Genomic DNA, 27,520 nt, shown 5'->3' with positions numbered 1-27,520 from the left:
TTCAGGAAGAGGACTGGATCCACATGGAAAAATAAAGAGTTCCAGAAGAGGTCACCATGTGGGTCCGTATAAAAGACCTTCTCCCTTATTTTTGTTTTTTAAAGATAATAATAGACTGTTTAAACCCAAAATGATAACAATATATCGTTAGGTTTACAGCATGTAGACAGTAAAGACCAAACATAGCTCAAAGAACAGGAGAGGGAAATGGAATTATATTGTATTAAAATTCTTATAGTGTATATGAGGTACTAAGTATTATCTGAAGGTACATTGTGACACATTAGAGGTGAGCATTATAAATTTCAAAGCAACTATTTAAAGATGTATAACTACTTAGCCAATAATAGAAATAAAAATAGAGTAATACTCTACAAGCGGGGAGGAAACGGGGGCACAGGGAACACATGGGCAGAGTGGAAGGTAACAGAATGGCAGGTTCACACCTGACCACAGGGATAGTAATGACAACTGTAAATGGTTTTAATGCTCTAAGCAGATAAAAAACCAAGTACAAGCATATGCTGTCTATAAGAAACCTACTTTACATATAAAGACACTTCAAATATAAAAGTAAAAGAATGTAAAACATTAATCAAAAGAAAGCTAGAGTCACTATGTTAATATTGGTAAGGTAGAAATAACAAGTTATTTGCCAGAATTAAACAGACACTTGATAATGATAAAGGAATTAATCAAGAGGACACAATTATCCTAAATATGTTAAGCACCTAATTGTAGAGCTTCATAAATACATAAAGCAAAAACTGATAGAAAGGAGAAATAGGCAGACAGAATTATAGTTGGAGATTTAAATAACCCTTTCTCAGTACCTGATAAGTAGATAGAAAGTAAGAATGTAAAAGACTTAGAGCAGCGCTATCAACCAACATGACCTGTTTGGTATTCATAGCAGACTATGCAAAACAGCATAAAACATATTCTTTTAAAGTTCCTGGGGAACACTCACCAGAATGAGTCATGAAATAAGACTCAAATTTTAAAAGATTGCTATTATACAATGTGGTTGGTTGTATGGTTTTAAAATGTGAAATAAATGTGGTTGGCTGACCACAAAATTAAACTTGAGACCAAAAACAAACAAAAAATAGAGAAATTAATGAAATAAGGAAATGCCTATTTGAAAAGGTCAATAAATTTGATAAACCTCTAGCCAGAGTGAACAAGGAAAAAAAGAGAAGACAGAGTACTGATTAGGAATGAAGCAGTGCAACAATACTGATACTATGTATGTTAAAGAGACAATAAATAAGAAGAAGAGCCCTGGCTGGTATGGCTCAGTGGATTGGGTGCTGGCCTGCAAACCCAAACGTCTCTGGTTCGATTCCCAGTCGGGGCACATGCCTGGGTTGCGGGCCAGGCCCCCAGTTGGGGGCGTGCAGTGTGTCTCTTGCGCATTGAGGTTTCTCTCCCTCTTTCTCTCTTTCGCTCTCTAAAAATAAATAAATAGAATCTTTATTTTAAAAAGGAATATGAATAACAACTTGATGATAATATATTTGACAATTTGATGAAATGGACAAGTCCCTTGAAAGCTGAGAAGTGGGGAATGGTAGCTGAGGACCCATCCGATAAATGCCATCCATGCCTAGGTTGTGTAGACCTGCCCTATATTCAGGTTTGGCTTCTTCAGAATTTAGGTGAATGTTAATGAGTTCTGTTCCTCTTGGGACTTCAGATCTGATTGTCGGTCACTTCTGGTGCTGGCTGATTAAAAGATGAACCTTTCGGTATCTTAAAGTAAAGAGTTCAAACAGTATATTGTGAGTTACAGTACATGCGTCTTTTCTTTCTCATAGAGCAGTACTTGAGGACTTCTTGTCTGTGGTGCTTAGATTGCTCTTATTCTCTTGTTAAAGGACCAGTATTTTTAGTATATATTTTTTTGCAAATATTTCTGAATCTACATATTTAATACCATGGAGACTTAGCAAATCATAATGTAATTTTCACCCCAAGTATTTAGCAGGCTGAGTAAAATAAATTAAGAAATTTTATAGACTCAAACAAGGAAATCACAGGTTGTCAACATTTTTTCATTTGTTAAATTGTAATCTCCCAAAATAGGGTTTTCAGAGGAGGGATAATACGTTAGTGTGTGTCTTTTGAGTTAGTAACATCTATGAGTAAAGAATAATGTCAATTTTACTGCACATCCAGTCCTGCAAATATGAATGGAATAAGGCCTGCAAATCAAGAATGTGAATCGATTGGTACATTTTAATTTTTACAGAACACAAACTTGGTTTTCTTATACTTCCAGTGCTCACTTGTATTGTTAGTTTCAAGGGATTCTTATGGAAAAATTGATTTGGAATTTAGGGATTCACTTAGAGATTACTTCCATCAAGAGAGACTAAAAATGACATAATATGAATTTGTCACGGTTGGAAACAAGAATCCTCTTGAGGCCTTTATGTGTAGTACAGTCTGTCCTTGAAGCTGGAAAAAGTACTGCCTTCAAGTTACACTAGGTATTTGCATTACGGTTATAAATAATATTATAGCTGATTTATGATATACATTAAAATACTGTTCCTTTATAACTTCAATATCAAAATAATAGAAATAATACGTCTAAATCATCTATGAGTTATCAATAGATAAGAAATCTTTGACACAGGCCACCCTTTGTGTTGGAAATTTAGGTTCCCTAAGTGTTTTCTGCCCATTACTCAGGGACTTATTTTGGTGGTTTGCATAAAACAGTCCTTGCAACGTACAAAAGGAATCGTGCCAAGCTCCGTATCCAGCTTTTAGGAATCAATTAATCATTTCCGGTTTTGTTTTTCAGAGTAAAGGTGCCAGTGCTGGAAGAGAATGGACTGAGCAGGAGACTCTGCTCCTCTTGGAGGTAAGCACACTGACGGTGGGGCCCTCTCTCCACCCTTGAGACAAGTGCTGTTTCTGTGGGCAGCATTTTAAATCTACCTTTGGAATTTATTCTGAAATTTTTTGCTCCATGTAATGAATTTTAATAGAATCTTCTTGGGTCTTTATTATGTAAATATCAAACCTAGAGGTTATGTACTGACTGTTTAAATAGGGAAGATGAAGCCTGGGTATGTGTTAATTTGGCCCAGGTTGGGTTTTCTGTTTGTTTAAAATCTGTTGCCAACATTAAACAAATAGTGGAGCTTTGCCAAAGATTTCTAACTTTCCCTCCAAAATTGGAAGATCGGCAGTGCTGGGACCTTAATTTCACGTAGCAGTAATTGGCTGACCTTGAACAGCAGATTTTCCTTTGATGTTGAGCATTTCTTCAGATTCCAGCTTTCCTTAACGCAATTCACCTTAGTCATTGTAGATTAGTTCCTAGTGCTCGTACACGTGAGTGTACGACCTCTGTACTTCCGAAGGAGCTGAAGTCACCTGCACTGACAACACTAGCTTGTTCATAAAGACAAGACTGGTAAGCCAGTGGTAATGCCAGAGTTCTCTGCCAATCCATTACATTTTTAGATTTTATTTGCTTTTAGAGGGGAAGGGTGGGATAAAGAGAGGGAGAGAAGCATCGGTGTGTGAGAGCAAGCCCCAAACTGGGAACCTAGACTGCAACCCAGACACGTACCCTGACTGGGAATTGAACCAGCAACTTTTCAGTTTGTAGGCTGGCACTCAGGCCACTGAGCCACACCAGCCAGTGCTCCGTCAGTCTGTTCTTATTGAAATCTTATTTGGATTTTTTCATGTCTTTGGAGATTCTTACAAATACTTGCACAAGGATATCTTAGCCATTACTTCTGCTCTGAAGGGTAAGAAATAGAAAATTTTGGGTTTCATATTTGGCAACCATTTCTAAAGAGGGGCCAGTTGTCTTCAGTTAGAGAACAGTAATTGCTTCGGCACTGCTTAGTGTTTGTGGTAGAATGTGCCTGTGGGCACTGGGTTGAGACCAGATGAGGACGTTCATTGTTAAATGAGCTGGGAAGGCTTTTGCCTGCAGGGAACAGAAAATCTGACTCGCAGTAGATTAAACCAAAAGGACATCAATCAGTTCTTTTGCTCAACTTGAGTTCTTCAGATTGGCAATTTCAAGATTCTTTCCACTGCTCAGTTATATCACCAGGATTTCACTTATATGTGGAATCTGATGGGCAAAATAAATTAACACAACAGAAAAACAAAGAGATTCATAGACGCAGAGAACAGAATGACGGCTGGCAGGGAGGGGCATCAGGAGGCCGAGTGAAACAGGGGAAGGGATTAAGCAAAGGGAAAAAATCTCAGCTACGAACAGTAGTGTGGTGATCACCAGAGAGAAAGGGGGTGGCTGCAGGTAGGAGAGGGTAAGGCGGGTAAGCGGTGATGGAAGGAGGCTTGGTTAGGGTGGTAAGCACACAGTACACTATACAGAAGGCATGTTATAAAACTGTACACCTGAAACCTATATAATTTTATTAACCAATGTCACCCCCAAAAGTCTTTTTAAATAAAATCGCTTTTGAAAAATAAAAGATTAGTGAAAAACGTGGCATTATACATTTTAGCAAATCTGTAGTGTTTGGCCTAGTAGACTACAGCTGGATTTTCATGTTTGCTTTTCCATCCAATACGTTGTTTTAATTTAAGTATATTAAGAAAACCTGGCGTCACCTGGATATGTTGTGGGAAATGCTGGAGTATCTTAATGACCTTTTCAGGGATATTCTTTTTTGATACTACATTAAAACTTGACCACTTGTAGTTTCATAAAGGTTAGTTCTAGCGTGGAATCCACTGGTCTCTTGTATTTTACCTTCTATCCATTTATGATTGTGTTATATCTTGCATTGATAAATTGGAAAATATTAGTTTGCTGAATTACGCACACCTCTGAAGTGTTTGTAACAGTTCGTTATACAATATTCCAAAATCTCATATGATGACGTTAGTACCAAACTCATCTCATCTGAAGTTGTTCATCAAGTATTTGGACAGGCTTTTATAGCAGACACGTATTTTTCAGGATCCTAATTTTTTTTTTTTTAATCATTGAGAAGTCTTGTTTTTCAGAAAATGTCAATCAGATATCTGTCTTAATCCAATCGTGTTAGCCGTTTGTTCTAGTAAAAATGGTTTTCGGTGACGAGTTGGCTAGTTGAGCTTGAAACTCAAACAGTCTCACAAGTGCTTTTCCTGTAGACAGCACTGTGCTTCGGTAGCTGATACTGAGTTCTTTTGTGTGCCTCCCGTTTCACAGCACCAAGTATTTAGAACGTGGACTTAGCTGTTTAGATTTAATAAAGTCAATAATTTCCACTGTTTCGTTAAGGAAACATTTAAGTGAAGTGGCTTATTTGACCTTTGCCCCAGTATGTAGCAGTGAAAAACACAGTGACCATCCCAACGTTCTGGTGCTGCTGCCTTGACTCATGCTGAGGGGCCAGTGGGTCACCCGCCGTTGCTTCTGCACCGTCACTGCAGGTGTGACATAAGGAAAAAGGCAGAAACGGCTGGTGTTGTTACGAAAACAGTTTTGGTCTCGGTCCCCCTGAGTCTGGTCCCTCTTGGGTCTCTGGGCCACATTTTGAGATAAACTGGTGATGTCTCATGTCTGTATTGCCTTAATGTTGTTTGTTGTTTGTTTTTTGTTTTTAGTTGTTTTAATAGTTGTGGTTCCTTAAGAAGCTTTAGTGATGTATTAACTTTTGCTTTTTTTTTTTTCTTTTTTAACCTCTTATTTTTCCTTGTTCATCAGAATCTCTCTCAGGATCAAAATTCCAAACTTTTTTTTTTTTTTTTTTTTTTTTAGTTTATTTTCATCTGCCCCTTCAGTAGCAGTGATATGCAGAGAGCTGCTTTTCTGAGCCACTTTGTTTCAGGACTGGTTTGTCTAGCCTGTCTACCCTGGATGTTAATTCGAAAGGGCTCAGTACTGCCCTGTCTGGTGCGGCTTAGTAGGTTGGGCGTCGTCCCGACAGACAAAAGGATCATCAGTTCATTTCGGGTCAGGTCCCGGGTTGGGGGCCTGTGAGAGGCAACTGAGCGATGTCTCCCTTGCACATTGATGTTTCTCTCCCTCTCTTTCTCCTTCCCTTCCGCTCCCTCTAAAGATAAATAAATAAATTTTTCAAAAATAAAAATAAAAGGGTTCAGTACTTGTAGGAGGAATATAATACAGTTGTATTGGATTCTGCAGAGGAACTCAGTCGTCCAGCACCCATTGGGACAACAGGTCTCACCTCATTTCTTCTCGTCTTCTGGTGTACAGACCAGACTAGTGGGGAGTAAACACAGACTGAGGTCAGGATGGCTGCCTCACTGTTGACACTGAACATGTGCTTTTCCTCTCCTGCAGGTGGAACCTGTGCAGTCGTTGATTTTTCTTTTAAAAATACAGTTGAAAGAACAGGTGTTGTTCACATTTACACAAAGAGAATAAAAGGCTTCCCAGCAGCACTGTTTACCACTAACACCTTCTATTTATATAATTTATTTATTTGCTAATTAAGAGCTTAAGAACATGAAGCCGGAAGAAAATTTTTAATGGATTTATAACCAAAAACACAGTTTCTTCCTAAGAAGTCTGGAAGACTCATTTTTGTTTTCAAAAACAATATGACATTATTTTACTAGTTAGATATCACACAGGCAGCATCCCAGATATTTTAGATTATTCTTGAAACCACCCATTTTTATTTTTAAAAGATTTTATTGGATGTGGTTTCTTATCAAGGCACTGTTCTTGTATGGAAGGAGACTGGTTACTATCTTATCATTACATTGTTTTATTACAAATAATGGGGGCATATTTTCAATTTTGCAAATAAAAAGCTCTACATTAGTTTTTTTTAAGAAAAATGTTGCAGGAGGTCCATACGATGGAGGCTGTTTAGTAAGATTTCATTTGTAAAATATGTGAGGAATTTCAGGCGTTCTACCTGAAAATGTGTCATCAGTATAAGAAGCCACAAAAAGGCCAAGTTGGTCCTCACAGCAGCTTGAAATTACTGCATTGATAAAATCAGAAACTAGCAATGAAAGAACAAATGGTGCCGCTCTGTTCCACAGTGTCTGAGGAGATATTTGTAAAGACACTTTCATAGGTAGTTTGCACCTGGTTAAAATGTTCTTCCTGGTCATAGCTTGAGAATGGGGGTTTCCAGCCACGCCACTCTTGATGTTTGGGCCTGATAGTTTTTTATTGTGGGCTCTTAAGGGCATGATGGAATGTTTAACAGCATCCGCGGTCTCTACCAACTAAATGTCAGTAGCACCTCCCTGGTTGTGTCAGCCCTAAATACCTCCAGACATTGCTGAATGTCCTCAAAGAGCAAAATTGCCCCTGTTTGAACATCATGGCTCTAGAGAGAGCCATGTGAGTAGCCACTCTGGGAAGCTACTAATACATTATTTTTACCCAGTTAATTCCTTGACTCTCAGCTCTGCATGTATTTCTGATTTTTCCTATACGATTCTGTTCCTCTCTCTCTTGGAAGAGATGGCTTTTACTTTTTTTGTTGAAGGCTTTCAGCATTTCCTATGAAAGATTATAAATTTTAAAACTAGGAATTTGTGTACTTTATAAATTTTAGCGTCAGCTCCTGAATTTCTAACAAAAGAAGCTTGGCGTTGGAGTGGAATTGTGTTGGCTCTGGTTCCGTTGGGAGGCTGTCACCCTCACAGCACCAAGACTTCCTAATGAGCACAGTGCACCTCTTCCCGGGGTCTTCGATTCCTCCAGCATGTGGCCCTGCCATACTCGTTACTATATTTATTCCTGGATGTTTTGTTTTGGTGCTATTTTAAATACTTTAATTTCACCCAGTTAAAAAATCTTTTATTGCTGGTGTATATAGAAATACAATTGAGTTTTTCTATTTCCTTCTATCCTGTGACCTTACAAAACTTTGTAGTTTTAGTGCCCTTTTTGTAGACTCCTTAAGATTTTCCATATAAATAACCCTGTTTATTAATAAAAGACCATTGTTTTTTGTTTATAATGTCCATGTCTTTTTGATATAAAGTATAACCATTTTCATTATTACTTTTTAAACCTACGTAAGAAAAAGTCGCAGGCTGCTGATGGGCACGGCGCTTCCTTGCCCTCTGACGGTAAGGCTCCTGCTTCTCCGTTGCAGGCCCTGGAGATGTACAAGGACGACTGGAACAAGGTGTCGGAGCACGTCGGCAGCCGCACGCAGGATGAGTGCATCCTGCACTTCCTGAGGCTGCCCATCGAGGACCCCTACCTGGAGAACTCGGACGCCTCCCTCGGGCCCCTGGCCTACCAGCCTGTCCCCTTCAGTCAGTCAGGAAACCCTGTCATGAGCACTGTGGCCTTCTTGGCATCTGTGGTGGACCCTCGTGTGGCATCTGCTGCAGCAAAAGCGGCTCTGGGTACGGACTTCGCTAGGCCATCTTCCCGGCTCGCCGTTTTCAGACAGTGGTGTAATGCTGTGCTTCACACCGTGTCACCTCAGATTTAAATGTCCTCGTGTGTAACATTCGTTTCAGTTACTTACGTAACAAAACTTAGATACTGCATCTTAGATGCTATTATGTTTAAAGGTGTAACAATTTAAACTAAAGCACCTAAAATGTAATAGTTTTAAAATTCAGAGTGTCAAGCATGGGGGGGGCAACAAAACTTTATGGTATATTTTGTAATTCATTTGAAATTTGATATAACTGGCAAAAGGAGTCATTTGACATTCTTGGATAATATTGCTAACTATAATAAGAACTTGATCATATCATAGAACTCTCTTTGGCTTTCTGGTTGTTTATCCTTGCTATTTTCTTTATTATCAGTCTAGCCAAGCAGTTTTGATTGTTACTGATAGAAATTTAAAGATCTTTCTTATGTAGCAAGGTGCTATAACACATATAAGGTAAGTCGTAGTCATAGATTTCCTGTGCAGTTTTTCATGTGGCCCAGTTGTTTTACTGGAATAGACTGGGCTGAGTCCCCAGAAAGGTCAGTACACACAAGACAATAGTATGTGTTGGATTTTCCAGTGGTTTACGATGGAGCGAATATTTGTGTAAAACAAGGCCACTGTTCCATTTGTATTCTTGAACAGAGGAGTTTTCTCGGGTTCGGGAGGAGGTACCTCTGGAATTGGTAGAAGCTCATGTCAAGAAAGTACAAGAGGCAGCTCGAGCGTCGGGGAAGGTGGACCCCACCTACGGCCTGGAAAGCAGCTGCATCGCAGGCACGGGGCCCGAGGAGCCGGAAAAGCTTGGTGAGTTGCTCCGCGCCCCCGGCCAGGGCCGCCGCATGTGGTCTTTTCCCGGGAGCTTGTGGAAGCCACTGGGTTTGCTTACGAGGGAGTGCTGTGACCAGCATAAGCCTGCCTCCCGAGATTAGGATATGGTTTTCTCTTACTGGCTTTTCTTTTTTTTAGTAGCTAGAACTAAAATATTCTCTCAGCAATAATAATATCACAATTGTGAACTATCTGATGCCTGTTTCAAGATACAGGTTTTAAGCATGTAGACATGAGAATACTGAAAGGACTTGAATTGTTATTTTAATTCATATGTTGCTGTGAAGGTTTAAGTTCATTGTTGTTTTGGTTATTTTTAAATTGAGGTAAATGCCTATCACGTAAAATTCTCTATTTTAACTACCGTACTTACAAGGTATATGGTCCTATGGCTTCTAGTATTGGGTTGGCCAAAAATGTCCGTTTATTTTTTTCCGTAAAATAAAAAACTTTTTTTTTTCCACCAATAACTTTATTGATTTGGATATTTTAAGTATGTTGTCTTCTAGTGGGCAGAGGCCAGGGGTGCTGCTATACGTCTTCCAATGCATAAGACAGCCCCACAGCAAAAAATTATTTGGCCAAAATGTCAGTAGTACAAGAAACTTTGCAAACCACTTTTGACAATTTCGATCAGTCATAGCACCTGCTCCATACACTGCACACATCTTCTTTTACGTTTGAGTTGCATTTTGCTTTTATTGAAATAATAAAGCATAATACTCAGAAAATGTTGTGTATCTTCTTCCATCTTCAGTATTAAAATGACTACACAAAAATTCACCAATTTTGATAAGTTCTTTCAAAATGCAAGCTGATATGACAGCTGTCACAATATAGTCTAACAAAATTGTTTTGAATGAAGTTAAAGACAACTAAGCACTGCTAGAGGTATCTTATGAAAAAACTAAACTTTTTGGCCAAAGCAGTATATTCACATTGTTGTGCAGCTGTCATTACTATTGAATTCCAGAGCATTTTCATCATCCAGAAAGAAATTTCATAAATTAAGCAGTCCCCGTTCCTTCCTCTTCAACCCTGGCAACCACTACTCTGCTTTCTGTCTCTATGGATTTGCCTGTTCTGGACACTTCCTGTAAATGAAGTCATGCAACACATGGCCTGTTGCATCTGACTTCTTTCACTTAGCACAGTGTTCTCAAACCTCATTCATGTGTAAGTTAGTACTTCATTTCTTCTTATGTTGAGTAATATTCTTAAAAGTGGAGATACCACATTTTACTTACCAGTTTATTGGTTCATGGCTATTTGTATTGCTCCCACTTTTTATTTTTTGGAATAATGCTGCCAATCAACATTTGCGTGCAGGTTATATTTTGTGAACGTAGGTTTTCACTTCTCAGTTACTTAGGAATGGAGTTGCTGGATCATATGATAACCCCATGTTTAACTTGCTGAGGAACGGCCCTGCTGTTTTCCATAAGGGCTGTACCACTCCACACTCCCACGAGCAATATATGAAGGTCCTGGTTTCTCCACATGGTTGCCAACACTAGTTTTCCCCTCCCCTTCTTGGTAATGACGGTCTGGCGGGTGTGTGGTAGTAGTTTGTGATTTCTGTTTGCATTCAGCAGGGGACTGTTGCCGTCTCAACAATATTAAGTCTTCTAATCAATTACCTTTGGCTGCCTTTCCATTATTTAGGTTGTCTCTAGTCTCTTGAAGCAATGTTATGAAGTTTTTAGCCTTGCATGGTCTTGGCACACATCTTGCATGTCCTGGCTAAGTTTACTCTTGTGTATTTTATTCTGGATGATGTTGTAAATGAAATTATTCTCCTCACCTTACGGGGAAGCCTTCAGCGCTTCATCATTAAGTGTGATGTTAGCTGTTAGATCTTTATAGATTGCTTTTGTCAGGTTTAGAAACTTCCCTTCTAGTTCTAGTTTGAGTGCTTTTATCATTACATAGTGTTAGATGTTTGTCATCTGCTTTTTCTGTATCAACTGAGGTGATTGTTCAGTGTTCTTACTTTATCCTGTGAATGTGTTGGATTATATTAATTGATTCCTGCCTGTTGTAGCTCCCCTGTGATTTCTTTAATTCATTGGTTAAGAGTAGGCTGTTTAATTTCCACCAATTTGTGAATTTATTAAATTTTCTTGTTAAAATTAATTTCTAATTTCATTACATTGTATTCGGAGAAGATAATTAGCATGATTTCTGTTTTTGTTTTAATTTATTGAAGCTAACATTGTCTATCCTGGCAAATATGCCTTTTATATTCTGCTCTTGCTGGTGGCATCTTCTGTGTATGTTTGGTGTGGCTGGCTTATAGCATCCTTCAAGTTGTCTGCTTCTTTTTTCTTGTTCTGTCCTTCATTGGAAGTGCTGCCTTGAAATTGCCAAGTACTGTCTATTTCTTCCCTCAGTTCTCTCTGGTTTTGCTTCATATGTTTTGAGGTTCTGATGTTGGGTGCATACATGTTTATAATTGTTGTGTCTTTTTCATGGTTTCACCTTTTTACATTATATGATGTCCTTTTTCCCTTGGCATAAAGTCTGTGTTATCTGATACTGGCATACCACTCTAGCTCTCTGTTGGGTATTGTGCTTGCATGGAAGATCTTTTCCCATTAGTTTACTTTCAGTCCATTTGTTTCTGTTTATCTAACATGGATCCTGTAGGATTTTGCAGACATAGGTTCCAGCTTTGGTTCCGCCCTGCAGAGCCACAGGACTTTAAGAGCTATTGACTTTCGTTAGTTCATCTGTACTGTGAAGAGTTGATTAGGTGTCCTCTATAATGTATTGTTTAACTGCTCGTCTGTAATATTGACAGATGATATTTTGGCTGTTGAGGACTTTTAATTATCTATTCTTGCTTAATCAGTCTTGAAGAGGAGTAAAACTTTAATACAGTAGCTTCATAATCAGTATCTGGCTTCTCAAATGGGAAGTGTTCCTATTTAAGAGGCTTATTTACACACCAAGTAAAAATATTATTTTATATATAATTATCTGTAGTTTATTCCCAGTGTTTTCTTACATCATTCGTGGGCTTTTTTTCTTTTCATTCATTATGAAACAATTTCTGATAAATAACTCAAGCTGAAGATGTATTGTTGTCATCGTGCCTGATCAGTGCCGTCTTTGTCTCAGGTGTGTGCAGCGTATACACCCTGTGCTTCAGCTGCAGTTACTTTATTTTGTACTTTTTTATTCTTATCTTTTTTAGAATAAAGGTAATATGAAGTAAAAAATAAAACTGCCGGCCAGTTCTCCACCCATTATACCATCCGAACTCCTTGTGTTCTGTTCTGGGTGGTTTGAGTAGGTATCAGTGAGGTCTCCTCAAGCCCGCATCTTACGGCTTCTGTGCGTTCGCGTAGGGCCCGCCCTGCCCTTCTCCCTGTAAAGTGTTGCTCCACGGTCTCCATTTGGAGATATGAGGACAGATTTTCAGATTAACCAAACCACTCACTATATCCCTCAGAACAAATTATTGATTGACCTAACGGTTCTTAACCTTGGTTATTAATCCAGATACCAAGCCTTTCAATTAAAAGTCCACATGAGTTTTTGTAGTGTTTCTTAGTTTGAAAACTCACCGACCTTCCTTTCTCTCAGATGGAGAATGACATTAGCAGGCTGGGCCACGTCTCTCTGCTTGTTGCTGATTCTGCACCACAAGGCAGCGCCTGGCTCAGCGGGGGGACCTGTGCCTATTGAATGCCTGGGAAAAGGGTTACTTTCCTCAACTCCTCTGTGTGTTTTTGGTTCATTTGTTGTGGGGTCTTTTGGTTCCCTGTGGTCATGGAATTGAAAAGGGTTGGCAAAGCCTTCTATTTAATTCAAAGAAGTTTCTGTACTTTGCAGAATTAGGGACATGTTTTTACACGTAAATGTGTTTTAAAAATTTTGGTAAATGATGCCACAGAGCATTAGTGGTTAAGAAACAAGTTGCAAATTTAGCCATTTCTGGTGTATGGGATTTAAAACAAAGAGGGTGAGAAACAAAGTCTGGCGACCATAGTCCTTGTGGGCCTAGATCCGATGCTGGTGACTGTGTGGCAGCCGCCGTGCACAGCGCTGGGGCAGACGACTGCGGGCTGCGGGGGTGTCTCTGGGGGTGGCGGGCGCAGTAAAGCCTGCTCCTCGTTTCCGCATGTAGCCCGCCAGGCAGCCTCCCAGGAGCGCGGTGTGCATGCAGTAGCTGTTGCAGCAGAGCTTGGGTCTTCTTCCCGTTGAATAAGGGCTGAGGGTAACACGAGCATCATGGGAATATCTTCGAATGAGTTGTAAGCAGCATTCTATAACTGATGCTGGGCTGCGATAGCTGCTGTGACTTACATTGTGCTGTGACTGGCAGAATAAGTTAGGAAACAGCGGACGGCACTCCCTGTGGAGGAGGCTCTGCAGAGTTGTACTGGGGGGTCAGCGGTGCGCCCCCTTTCTTTTTGAACCTCACACTTAAGCAGGGAGTTAAAAAAAGGAAGTATTAAGTTTACATTTCAGCTTATCCTTTATATGACAAAATAGCACCTTATTTATATAAGGCACTGATTTGAGAGTAGAGTGATGTAGGATTTTCCTTATCAAGAGAACATTGTAGCTGGGTGGTATATTCGTTGTTCTTTTTATTATGATGCTTAATTTACTGTGTTAGAGTTATTAACTTAAGTATTATAATGGTCAAATAATATGGGAAAAATTAATCTTTCCTTATGAAATAATAAGACTTTTTTAGATTTCTCTCATTAACCTATCTTAACTTTTCATTGTGGATTTGGATTGGGGAAAGTATTTGGTGAAATAAAAGTAAAGATATATGAGCACCAGGCTTGAAACAATCTATTTTCACTTATTAGGGGACTTTTCATAGGAGTTATTTAGGAAATGAGCATTCGCTTATCAGAAAGGGCTTCTTCAGTCAGTGTAATCCTGGTCACTCATCTGCTGGTTTCTCTAACCTTGTACAGTTTCTGTCTGTCTTTGGCCAAGAGACCATTCTACGAATAGAAAAAGTAATACTGATATTTGAGACCTTTAGTAGTTAAATAAAAATAGAAGAAGGTGGGAGAAGTTAAGACAAAAGATATTAAAGATTTTAGTATTTATTTTTCGAGAGAGGGTAAAGGAGGGAGAAAAAGAGGGAGAGAAACATCAACTGATTGCCTCTCACGCGCCCCCAACTGGGGACCTGGCCCACAACCCAGCCGTAACTGGAAGTCGAACCAGCGATTTTTTGGGTTGCAGGCTGGCCCTCATTTCATTGAACCACACCAGCCAGGACTGAAAAGAGTTTTTAAATGTTTCTTAGGAGTTGTTGGAAACCAGCATTTCTTTCTGAGTCCCCATATTTGTGACACACTGTATGGGGGTTTTCTGATGGGTCATTTGAATTTCTTTTCAAGAGGCTGCTTTAGAAGGAGAGGCATTGTTTTTATTGTAAAAGCAAGGAGTCTAAGTGTTGGCAGGTTTAATGAAGATCTGGGCTACCTTTTGAACTTAAATCTCTCTGACCCCAAAGCTCTACCTCTTCACTATAGCGCACTGCCCGCAGTAGTGTGTAGGTATGTCTGCGCACTTCCCACTCGCTGAACAGGGATGATTAAAGGCCTGATAAGAGCTCCGTTGTACTATAGACTGCTTTATACACCTGGAGAAATACAATAGGAGAAGACCCAGGCTCTATGTAAGAAAACAGGCAAAGGTACCAGGAGGAGCAGCTGTGAATGATTCACGTGTATGAGGGTCAGTGCTGAGAAACCCATGACAGAGCTCAGTCACTGAGATTCAGTGTGTGAGCCGACGAGCTGTAAGCATTCTTGGAGGGAAGGTCAGGCTTAAACTCGTCTTTCTTCTTCCGTTTCATTCAGAGGGATATATAAGGCTGTAAATGTGTTGTGTTACCATGTTTTTCATGTGTTCTAGGTCGTGTAGGGTACTGGGAAACAAAGCAGACCAAACTTCCTTTCCTTGTGGACTTAACATTTTAGAGGCAGAACATGCGTGGGAACCTAATATGTAAAACTTTTAGGATGTATAAATTAAATTTAAGTATGTAGGAAGAGTGTGTTAGCTGAGAAGTAGTATGCTAAAAAATGAAGTAGGGATGGCGGGGGGGTAAGAGCGAAATGTGAGGAATTGCAGTTTTAAGTGGTCAGAGGATGTTTCACCAAGAAGGTGGCATCTGAGCAAAGGTGTAAATGAGACAAAGAAGGGAAACACGTAGACATCTTAAGGTCAGAGTGTTCTAGGCACTGGTGACGGCCAGCGTGCAGGCCCCTGGGTAGGAGCCGCCCGGCATTGCTGAGGAACTGCAAGGTGGATCGTGGACAGGGAGTGGGATCGCGGGGGAGAGGAGGTCACGGGGGTGATGCGGGGCCTGTGGGCCCCTGTTGAGCTGTGACGTTTCCCTGAAGCGAGGCGGAACCAGTGGTGGTTTGAATGCAAGAGTGTGCAGACCTGACCTGTATTTTTAAAGTTTCATTTTATTAGGCTGAGAGTAGACCCCATCTAGTTGTTAAACTGATGTATTTTTAAAATAAGTTAGAATTGTTTTATTTTATTACCTTATGATTATTTTATTAAAGGACTTTGCTGAATTTTTCTTTATTTGACCTGGAGTCTCAATAAAATAGCCTTTGTTCTTTTTCTTTCCAATTAAAGTTTACACTCAGTACAAAATAGCCTTTCTGATAACCTGTTTATTATAGCCAAACATTCTGAAATGCTGAAGGATAAACCCAGTAAAATCTCATATGCCTCCCAGTAAGGTTCAACTTTGCCATTTTTATCTATCTAGCAGTCTAAATAAATGATTTTTATTTTATTTTATTTTTTGGTGAATTATTTCACAGTAAGTTGTAGACATCACGATTCTTTGTATCCTAAATAATTGAGCATGCATCTCCTAGGAACCAGGACGCCTTCCTACATAACTGTCATAGTGCAGCGAATCTTGGCCCCTTTTCAGGCTGTTGGGCCTCCCCGCCACCCTGCAGCTGGCACGTGCAGCATATTTAAGGACTGTCGCGCGTCTGAAGACTTACTGTTATAACCGTCTTCCATTCTTCATTCGCGCCTTTTTTCTTTAATTGTATTTGTCAGCTGTCATTTATATTTAATATTACTTTGCATGGGTTTGAGGTGTACAGCACAGTGGTTAGACCATCATACCCTTTACACAGTGCTCCCCAGTGTTTCCAGTGCCCACCACCGGCACCATGGAGCTGTTACGCGGGGGGCTGAAGTAGGCCACAGTTCTGCGTCTGTGAGACACAGAGCTTATTCTTGTGTTATTGATTATTACTGACTGTGCTATTTCCATATAACCAGCTGTAAACCTGCTTTTGCCCCACCCCGTGCTGGTGACTGTCTTCCCTGTGCTGTCCCTCACACCCCAGCGACTGTTCTGTAAGGACCAGTCTGTGCTCCTTAATCCCTTCGTGTTCTCACGCAGCCCAGTCCCCCGCCCCTCGGGCAGCTATCAGTCTGTTCTCTGTGTCTGTCAGTCCGCTGCTATAGGGTTTGTTTATATTGTTTCTCCAGTGCCTGACGCAAATAGGTGTGCTCATTGCCTGTTAAATAAAAACAGAATTTTTTGCCTATTTTACTTAAAAGCTGTTTTGAACTTTTAATTTTTATACATAGAGAAGTGGAACCCCTCAGTGAGCAAGCAGCTCAGTGCATTTTTCAAAAACAGCCCTAAGATAAAGAAGCAGATAGCACCCGAGCCCCTAGGGCCCTCCCCTCCTCCCCCCTTTAACCTGCTTTCTGTCTCTGTGCCCTTCCCTGGTGAGCGGCCATCCTGATTTCTAGCGCCTGTTTCTGACCTTTAAACCAATGGAATCATAAAGTATGTGCTGTTGAATGCCATACTTTTTACACCAACTGTGTGGTGGTGAGATTCATCCATATTACTCTGTGTAGTTGTATTTCAGAGTCTCACAGCCATGTAATAGCTTTTACTTTTTTCATATTGTATTTCTTGTTCATATTCTTTTGTTTGTAGAAGGGGCTGAAGAGGAAAAAATGGAAACGGAGGCAGATGGTCAGCAGCCTGAAAAGGTGAAGTCTGTTTGAATTCTCCCGTGACAAAAGCCACAGAGAGCGTGCCTTTCCTAGCATAATGGTTTGGGTTTATTCTCATCTTTTAGTCCCTCTCAGGGGACTATTAATAATTGCATCAGCCAGGTGGACTTTGCTGGATTAAAGTGTAGTTCTCACAAAGCATCGTACAGGATGTTTTTCATTCAGTCCTTCAGTGAAGATATCCATTCCCAGCCTCTTCTTCTGTACCCCCTTCAGGCACAGTTGGAAATATGAATAAAGAGTTGTAGTTCTTAAGAATATTGAATTGTAGGGTTTAAGACCTAACCTTGTGCCCAAAGAGAATTTTAAAATATTTGTAATTTCTGAGAGTGAACTGCCAGCAGGAAAATATTTAGAATAGACTTAATGCGAAGGTGACATTTGAGGTAGATTTTAAAGAGCAGGAAGCACTGGGAAGAATGAAATGGAGGATAGGGAATGAAGGCTTCCAGCTGATAGGGGCGGGGAGACACCAAAGCCATTGTGCCCAGGACCTCCCAGTGACCTGATCCCTGTCTCAGAGAGGCCAGGCGCAAGGTGAGCTGGGCAGAATGGGCCTCCCTGGCCTCTTCAAGACCAGGGCCCGTGAGGATCAGGCAGTCACTGTTTGAGTGAACAGATGCAAGGAGGGATTTAAGGTCTTAGTTACATGCAGTGTTTTAAAATTATAGAATAATGAGAGGATGAGGATGATAGTAAAAGAAGCCTTTTTTTTTTCTTTCTTTTTTTAAAGATTTATTTATTGTTAGAGGGGAAGGGAAGGAGAAAGAGAGAGGGAGACATGAATATGTGGTTGCCTCTCATGCGCCCCCAACCAGGGACCTGGCCCAGCAACCCGGGCATGTGCCCTGACTGGGAATTGAACCAGTGACCCTTTGGTTCGCAGACCGGCACTCAATCAATCCCCTGAGCCAAACCAGCAGGGCAGTAAAATTAATTCTGTTTCTTATAGTGTTCCAAGTGCTATGCTTTATACTTTACATTTATGAATCCATCTAATTCCTAGAAACTGATAGTCTCTGATAGTCTCTTCATTTTATAGACAGTGTTACAAACTTGTCCAAGGTCACAGGGATTTCGGAATCAGCATATGATACCCAGTACTAACCAGAAGAACTGAGGGGGTTGGTCCCCAGGACATACTTACTGATGCTGTGTCGGGGCTTTTCCTACAAACCATTAGCAACTGTCTGTGTTAAAGGGCTTTTGTTTTCATCTTGCGTCTTGGTTGGTAATGGGCATTTTAAATGCTATTGGTCCTTTTGGACAACAAATTGATTATTGTTTAACTATTTCTCTTATGTAACCAATAAATAATACAAATGAATGCCCCTGACATTCCTTTGGACGTTGCAGCCCTGGCCTTACAGCAGAGAGTGCAGAAAGGGACCACGTCCTTTGGGGGTGTATTATCTTGTGAGCATTCAGGTGTTGAGGCAGTGGGAGTATTTCTCTGAGTTTATTCATTTCTTTTCTAGCTTTTCTCTCCAAGGCCCATTGAACCTAGTCTGTTTCTTGTCAAAAATAGGAGACCCTTTAGTTCTCCCATGAATTATAATGTCACTGGTAAATGGCTTTAAAATTTTCCCCTCACTTTGTTCTCTTCTTTTGTGCCCTATTCAGGCAGAGAACAAGGGGGAGAATGAACCAGATGAAGGTGATAAAGCACAAGACGGCGACAATGAAAAAGCAATCGAGAAAGAACCGGATGGGGAAGTTAGTGAGGATACCAAATCAGGTGATTGGAGGGAACTCGTTACACTTTATGATGTAAAACTGTGAAAACTGGTGGAGGAATGTGGGCTGTTTAATTGTGTCAAATTAATTCCTCGTTTATTTTGAGTTTGTTTCTTAACTTGACAATAAATGTGCAGTTGGAGTTATATTTTGTGGGTAGGTGCCAGTGCTCATGCTAGGGACCGCCTTGTTTTCAGTCGTAGCAGACAGACAAGTTGTTCAGTGTCACTGAGGCGGCCACACAGACCTGCCATTCAGTGTCAGCGCCAGCTGCTGGCGGATCTCCTCTCCGAAGACTGGCAGAAGCGCTGTTCTTGGTTGTGACTTCCTTCCGGCCCTGGGGTTTCCCAGAGCGCTTCATTGACTGATGAAGACACATGTTGGTCTTACGGCCTCGTTCCCCTGAATTTCCCTTTATATTCAAGGGAACTACACACACAGAGCTGAGAGAAATGAAGGGAAGACAAAGTGTGCTATTTAGAAAATCCATCTCAGATGGAGGCAGACTTCAGTGCATGGAATGGTCCAGCAGAGATCTGAAAAGGAAGAAAAAGGCACTGAGATGTCTTTGTAATGTCGGGCCTGGGGTGTCACATGACAGGTGAGACCTAAAATGGCCATTGAGATTGGGCACACCGCTAATAAGGCTTCCTGATTTTTCTCCAGAGGAAAAGGAGGCTGACGAGAACAAGGAACTCACTGATACGTATAAAGAAAGAGAGAGTGACCTTGGGAAGAAGAAAGTAGAACATGAAATCTCTGAAGGGAATGTAGCCACAGCCGCAGCAGCTGCACTCGCCTCAGCGGCAACCAAGGCCAAGGTTCGTGCGCCGACCCTTTCCCAGGGCTCGCTCGGTGAATGGGCGCGTTGTTTGCCTTCACAGGGGGCGTTTAGGATAAAGAGCCTCACACCCGAAGGGACATGACTGTTGGCCTGAGGGGTGTTCTAGGTGAAGAACCCCACAGGCGGGAGGATGGTAGATGGGTAGGTCTCATCCTGCAGGCGACACCTTCGACACAGCGGGCCGTTCAGCCTGGCAGCGCCGCAGGGGGAAGGCGGAAAGGGAAGTCTCTGTAATTTCCCTGCAGAACTTGACTTGGACTCTTGTTCCAGTTTCTGCCAGATTGAAATATTTGTGATTTTTAAGACAGAAATCTGTTTCCCTGTATAAATACTTCATCTTGCTCTTACAAACTGAAAGGAGAGAGGAGGAACCTAAAATAGCTCTTTTTCTTCTTGAATTTGCCAGCTTTTCTGGGGGTGGTTTTCTCTATTTATAACACAGTATTGGCTTCACAGCATATTTGAGAAGAAAAGAGAATGTCATTTTTCTTGCTTTGTATTAATTTAGCATTTTAAAGCATTCCAGGCATGAATATGTAGTTTTAAAAGCCCTTTGCACCTCTTCTCCCCTTGCCCCTCGGAGGCAGCTTCCTTCCATCACAGGTCACCATGTGTCGAGCAGTAGTTACTAGAACAGACCTAATCGCTTTGTCTGGCGCTGCTCCCTCCACTGGTAAAGATGTTCTTCCTGGCCTGTAATTCCCTGAACCGCTTCTCCAGGTGTTTCATCTGTGGAGCACCACGTGTAAGAGACCCGCAGATGACCAAGTTCAAACCACAAGGCCATTGGCTTTGGTGTCCACCCACTGAACGTGGGAGTCGACAGTGGGAGAGTGGTGTTTCCGGGCTACACTCGTGCTCGGCTGTTGTTCCTGTTACAGCAGCTTGAGATCTTGCATGTTCAGACGTGCCAGTCCCTTCCAAAGATACCGCCTCACCTCCGTAGTCCTGCAGTGCAGTTTTAAGTAATCTCTCTTCCTCCACCCCCGCCACCGCTGGGGATTTTTGAGGTGCCCTCCTTTAGTCTCCTTATCTCCTTCTAGTTGGTGCTGTTTGTTGTCTCTGTCTCTGAGCTGTTCACGTTCTTACTGTTCATACTGTCATTAGACCTTCGGGATTCTTTTGGGTTGACTTTGTCTTTTTATAAATGAGGAGCTGGAGGCCAGGAGGGCTTCCCCTCTTTGCATCCGTTTTCAGGGCGCAGCACAGCCATCTACCCGTGTATAAACCTGCAGCCTCAGGTCATCTTAGACTCCTCCCACTTCTTCATTTTTTATAGCTGTGCTGCCACAAAATCAGAATTTTTGTGCTGTGTTCGTTCGTCTGAGAATGCCTGGCCCCTTCACTGTCCCGCAGGGTTGTCCCCCATCACCATTGCCTGTCTCCTTCCTCCCACTCTGGGTCCTTCAGCCAAAGTAATCTTTTTTGTTTTGTAACTTTTCATTATAATATAACTTATGTTCAAATGAGTGGATATATATGTGTTGCACTAGTGAACTTTTCACAGACTGAGCACCCACGTCAATCAGCATCGCACAGCCAGCCCCATGGAAGCTCCCGTGTGTTTCCTTCCAGGTGCTGTTCCTGCCTCACGCATCCTTGCTGGCCTGTCTCCTCGCACCACGGATTAGTTTCTCCTATTTTTTATTTCATATAAATGGAATCACGTAGTATGCAAGAGAGGTTTTTAAAATACAAATATGAGCACAGTATTAGATTAACCTCTCCCTCTCTCACGCTACAATTTCAAACTCGAGTCTGGGATTCCAGGGGTTTTCATGAGGACCCTGCCCGATTCCCAGGCACCATTTTTTGCCTGCCTGCCCTGAAATGTGCCTGCAGTCCTGGTCAGAGCCCAGTCTCTCTCCTGTCCAGCTGGGATTTGGGGGCACTCTTCCCTGTCACAGAGCATGGTTCTCTCTTCCCATTATTTCTCTGCTCTGTGCGCGCTGTGCGGGCTTCTCTGTAGGTTGCCAGAGAAGGAACCGACACAGCAGACCACCATAAAAGTTTTAAGAAAGCTTCGTGGTATTTTCATAGCTGATGAAGACGTGACAGCTTCATAGCTGTGTTCTGTACGCTGCTGACCGCCTTGCCACAGCTGTGTGGCTCCTTCCTTGCAGAGAAACAGCTTTTATGGATCAGGGTCCCTGGCTCTCAGGCATTCCCTACGCGGCTTGGAAGAGTAGCCAGAGCATTTGCTTTCCAGGGCACTGAATTTTTACTTCCTCTTACTCACATCACTCTTACTTCTAATAACTGGGCACTGAGATTTTATTCTCTTCTGGTTCGTGAAGGTGATGCCAGCTACTCGGCGCAGCACCCATGAGCGGCCCCGTGCCACTCCCTGCCGGCTCCGGTGGGTTGCACAGCGCATGTCATTTTTGTGCTCTGTGGTAGTTACGGGGTAAGGAATATGCTTAAATTACTGTAATTAGTGCAGTTATCTAGCCAATCCAAGTTTTCTGTTACTCTCTTTTTGTTCTTCTGTGTCTTTTAACAGCTTTGTTACTGTTTTCCTTGATACATTTTAATTGTTGGTCACATTCTGACATGGAGCGGTAATTAGAAGTTCTGGATTGAGCTCGAACACAGAGGGTGGCCTGCTCTCTGGGTTGCCAGCGAGAGACACGCGGTAGCGCGTCCAGTGTTAACTCGCCTCCTGAAAGGCCGGGCATTCAGATTTAGCCGAAAGAGAGAGCTCAGAATGATTCTGGAATAAGCTAGGTCCTCCAGAAACTAGAACATGCTGTCTTTCTTCAGACAGCAGGAGGATTCAACTCTTCCAGGATAGCAGACATCACATTTTATTAAGACCGCAGACCTTCCCTTCAGGTTTGCTCTGCCACCTCCCGATGCCCACATACCTGCCAACGGGCACAGTAGGCTCTTCTCCTTGGTAACTGGGGGTTAGTTCTGGAGCAACAGGAAGAGTCTTCTTACTCCTCAGAAATACCTTTTATTGGCTCCCTTATGCGTGAAATTCTTTCTTGAGATAGGCAAATTTTTATTGGACATTTTAGTCACCAGGCTTTACCAGATAAGCATTGATTGAAATCAGTTTACACTATATATATTTATTATTGATACCATAGCCTTTACTAGATGATATCAGGAAGAGGGGGCAGAAGGGAAAATTGACTCTGATCAATTTGTCTACAGTTAGCCCTATTCACTTGCACCTTATGTGACTAAATAGAAACTACTTCTGTGATACCAGCTAGACTCTGTGCTTTGTTATGTAAAGTTTACCTCAACTCTGGTCCAACCGAGTTACTTCCTTCCTCCTTTTTATTTTATTTTTGTAACTTGTTTTTCTACACTGCCATCTTTACCGGAACTTCCACATTTTCCTTATCGTTGATTATTTTCAGGTTGACTCTCCTGCATTCCATACACCTGTGGCGCACTGAGCCCTCATCATACCTCCCAGGTTTTATCAAGAAAGTACGTGAAGGAAAGGAATGGAGCTCTGTGTAGCACTTGTTTGGGAGGCTCCGGTTGCCAGACCTGTCCAGAGCCCCCAGCCTGGGCATCAGTGGTGGTGCTGCCACACAACCGAGTGCCTTAAAACCATCCTTGTTTTATTGTGTTTCATGAGCTCCATAAGTGAGAAACTCTGTCAGACTCAGCTGGAAGACTTCTGCTCCACAAGGCATTGGCTGGGCTTGCTCCACATTCAGTGCATGGCTGAGCCACTGGCAAGGGCCCGAGATGACTTCATTTGTAGGCCTGATGCCTAGACCGCCCAGGGGCCAGCTGCCGTCACTGTCTCCTCACCGACTGTCCAAGAAGTTGTTTTGGCTTCTTCATGTCAGGCTGGTAGCAGAGTAGTTGGACTTTTTACCTGGCAGCTTATATAAGTAAGAGCACAGTGCCCCAAATGGTAAGAAGGAGAACTTGCTGGTGTCTCATGGCTCAGACCCCCTACCTGGCACTGCATAATTTTTCCCCGACTCTACTGGTCAAAGGCTCTATCCAGATCCAAGGCGAGGACATGAAAGACCACATCTAGATGGAAGCCATGCCACCTCAGCCCACCACGGTCTGCCCTCTGGTCACAAATGACATACATCTCTCCCACTTACAAAATAGACATCCCATTGTCTCATCTGAGGATATCAGGCTCAGACTGGAGGTCAAGGAGTTTGCTCAGTTAGGCCCAGGTCCAGAGGAAGCTCCTTGGGTGTGACTTTCAAGTACAGCTCCTTGCGCATGGCAGAGCCAAAACCCAAACCCAAGTCTGCATGCTTGGAGTCTGGTGATCCCAGTCAACCCACATACATAATCTGATAAAATTCTCCATTTCACCATGTTTTCAAACATATTAGAGTTAAAAACCCAACAGCTAGCTCAAAAAAAATGACCTTTCTTTTTTAAGCATCTCTAGTGTATCAATTGTGATTTAAGTTTCTAATTTTTGAGGACCAGAAAGTCATAGGAGTAAGAAGGAAACATCGATACACAAGTGTTTTCTAAACCCTGGTAACTCATTCCTGACTGTGTCACCCTTCCTGCTGCCCGTCCGGCTTCTCGGCGCTCTTTCGGACTGGGCTCTGCTTCCAGCTCGCGTAACTGCAGCCCGGGGCAAGACCACTCGTCTGGGCTTCACTTTCATTCCGTGTCCGCTGGAGACACTGTGTCAATGGTACTTTATTATTAGAACTGAAAGAAGTAGCATGAAAATACGTCATGGTGTCCGGAATGAAATAAGGGCTTAATAAGCCTACTGCTTCCCTCTAGCCCTGTAATGTACACCAGCAATTATCTCACTTTTACCATCTTTTAAGACTTTTTTCCCGTAAAGCAGACACAAGTAGTTTTTGGACACATTAACAACTTTTGCCTAGTGCATGGTGACATTTATCTAATCACGGCTAGGCCCTGTAAAGGTACATCATTTCCTTCAGAATATGCTTCTAAGCCTCCGACTTCTACTGGAAGAACTTGGTACACGTGTGTCACCGAATCCATAAATTCGCGATTGTCTGAGAGCCTTGGTTGGAGGAAGCGTGCCGCTCTGAGAAAGAAATGGCTGTGCTGCCTGCTCTCAGACAAGGCTCTTACCTGTGAAAATATGAACAGCCATGGAAGGAAAACAGACAAAAGGAGGCTCTTCCTGTAGCTTTGGAAATGCGGGAGGTAGAGACGTGGTGCGTTCACGGATTCACAGGGCTCTGTCAGCAGCAAATACTGTGCAGCCTTGGACAGGTGTTTTTTCTCCCCTCTTTTTATTTTGAACTAGCTAGATTTAGAAGTTGCTAAATTACTATCACAGAGCCATCCTGTGTGTTAGTTAACCCGTTTCCTTCAGCGTAACATCTTTTAGTTAGTCCACTCTTTTATATTTTTTCTCCTCTGTGATCTTGATGACTCCATTACTTCTCAAAACCTTGTGTCCAAGCAAGACCAGCACATAGGTCAGCAGGTAGAACGCGGGGGTGCAGGGCGGTTTGGGGCGCTGTTGGCCTAGGTTCCCGGATGGCGTCCGGAGAGGGGGCATTCCTTGCCAGCGTGTGGCCTTGGCCACGTGGGGGATCCTCACCCTCTCTGGGGGAGGTGGGGTCGCCCTCTGCGTGCCGCCGAGTTAGCAAGAAGCACGAGTAGGACTCGTCAGCTCTGGGGCAGGCGAGTGGCCCCTTCTCCCGGAGGAACTGCCTGGCTGGTACTGTATTTGTTTTTCATGCTCTGGACCCTCTCCTCAAAAGAGGGGTGGATCTGGGTCACCCTCCTCTCTGCGCAGTTTCACCCTGAGTGTTGGTTGTGGAGGGAGATCACCGTTGTGCTGCCCCGGGACAGCTCCTCGGGGAAGGCTAGTGCGGAGGGACAGCGTGTAGGATGAGGGGGTGCGGAATGGGGAAGTGCCCCCAGGCCAGCTGGGTCCTCCTCTCGGCGCATGAAGGCCCTGGTTCAGCCTCCCCTCCTTGATGGGCTCTTTGAAGGGAGGAGTCCACCGAAGGGTGGGTTTCCCTTAATCCTCTGAAAGGGCTGACTTACACCTATATGGACCAATATTCGGATAGTTGGTGTTTTAAAATGAAATAAGTGTTTGGCAGAAACATAATCCTCACTCAGAATAGACACTTGAGCGTTTTGATACTCTCTTTAAGCAAATGGTTAAATAATTTCAATGATCTTTTGTACTTAGCACCTGGCTGCCGTGGAAGAGAGGAAGATCAAGTCCCTGGTCGCCCTGCTGGTTGAGACCCAGATGAAGAAACTGGAGATCAAACTTCGGCATTTCGAGGAGCTGGAGACCATCATGGACAGAGAGAAAGAGGCTGTGAGTTGGGGCCTTATAGCGGTTTTTTGACCACTGAACTCTTGATTTATAAAGTGCAAGCTCAGGAAAATAAGCGGTAGCCTACTCTGTTGGTCCCTGCGACTGTCTGCTGTCCCTTTTTTTGTGTTTGCTTTGCCCTTTCAGTAGGATTATCAGGCAGTGGTAATAAATAAAACCAACTCTTTTCACATTCTGAACTAATTATCTAAAGACTGGCTTTCCAGGCACATGATGGCATCAAATTCTCTCTTAGACTTATTTTATTACCTGCTTGTTATCTGATTCAAGGATTTTCTTGAGTTCCTGTCTTCCATCTGAATATCAGAAAGTAGGAGCTTCTCTCACCTTGCGTTAGGAGCTCTGTTTCTGTGGCCCTTTTAACCAAATCTTCCTGAGGCCCAACCCTGTGGGGAAGGTGGCCCCCATGGTAGCATTCTCTGAAGTGACACTTTTCCTATTTGGATGTGGCCCAAACCAGGACCGAGAGAATTATGAAAAAGGCCAAAAATGAAGAAGGAAGTAAAAAAAAAAAAAGAAGAGACACAGGCTGGGGAACATTTGGTATCTCAAGGGAATCTTTGGGAAAATGGATTAAGCTGTTTGGATAAAACTGTAATGAGCCAACTAGAAAAGGAATTAGTAACTTTCTCAGCAGTGGGCCAAAGTTGAGGAATCAGGACTATTTCTCTCTGATTATTTTGAATTTTATCTGCATACGAGGTACTGGTGTCTCTAAATGGGTGACTCTTAAGATCAGAAGAGTTTTAATGTTAAGGATCTGTTATATTTATTAACTGATTTCTTAGCAGTCAGTCTGAGCAAGTCCTGGGAAGTTCTTCGGGAAGAGTTGCTTGGTCACTATCAGAATGGCCCATTTTTATTTTTGTCCTGAGACCAGCCCGGCCATGTAACAGGCATCCTGGCCCTGTGAGGTTGGGGAGGTGGCTCCAGTACCTCTCCTGCTAACCCTTGCCCCACTGCACCTGTTCCCTGGCCTTGGACACATCCCTCGCATCACTGGCCCTCTCCCCCCTCGGAGCTGCTGCCACCCCCGTCTCACCTCCGTCACCTTCTGTGTACCAACCATGCCACATCACAGGCACCTTCCTCATGGCCTACTCTCTATGCCACCTGTGTGCCCTGCCAGCAAGCCCCCCTCCCCGCCGCCCCCCCCGTTTGCCTCCCTCCTCTGTCCCTCAGCCCTGCACCTGGGAACAACATGCCCTCCTGCCTTGCTGCCATGGCAGCCTAACAGCGCCCTTACTGTGTTGTAATTGCTAATGCGTGGGTCCCCCTCCCGTACCAGAGCAGAATCAATCAGGTGTCTTTGCAAACACAGAGCTGGCACATCGTTAGGCCCCTGTTTAAACATTGAATGAA

General features: G+C 42.7%; 1 protein-coding gene across 1 annotated transcript in view; it reads left to right on the top strand.

Annotated features, from left to right (window-relative positions):
* The window catches only part of SMARCC1 (SWI/SNF related BAF chromatin remodeling complex subunit C1), a 112,854-nt gene that overhangs the window by 61,484 nt on the left and 23,850 nt on the right, over positions 1–27,520 (top strand). The window contains exons 19-25 of the mRNA XM_090284654.1: positions 2,816–2,875; positions 8,085–8,343; positions 9,030–9,191; positions 17,197–17,252; positions 18,900–19,014; positions 19,680–19,834; positions 26,006–26,140. Coding sequence (XP_090140780.1) covers positions 2,816–2,875; positions 8,085–8,343; positions 9,030–9,191; positions 17,197–17,252; positions 18,900–19,014; positions 19,680–19,834; positions 26,006–26,140 — 942 coding nt within the window. The remainder of the gene's footprint in view (positions 1–2,815; positions 2,876–8,084; positions 8,344–9,029; positions 9,192–17,196; positions 17,253–18,899; positions 19,015–19,679; positions 19,835–26,005; positions 26,141–27,520) is intronic.

Source organism: Furipterus horrens, unplaced genomic scaffold (assembly GCF_987537825.1).
Source record: "Furipterus horrens unplaced genomic scaffold, mFurHor1.1.pri manual_scaffold_7, whole genome shotgun sequence".
Lineage (NCBI taxonomy): Eukaryota > Metazoa > Chordata > Mammalia > Chiroptera > Furipteridae > Furipterus > Furipterus horrens.
Note: the sequence above shows the minus strand (reverse complement) of the source record. Positions and strands in the feature narration are given on the sequence as shown.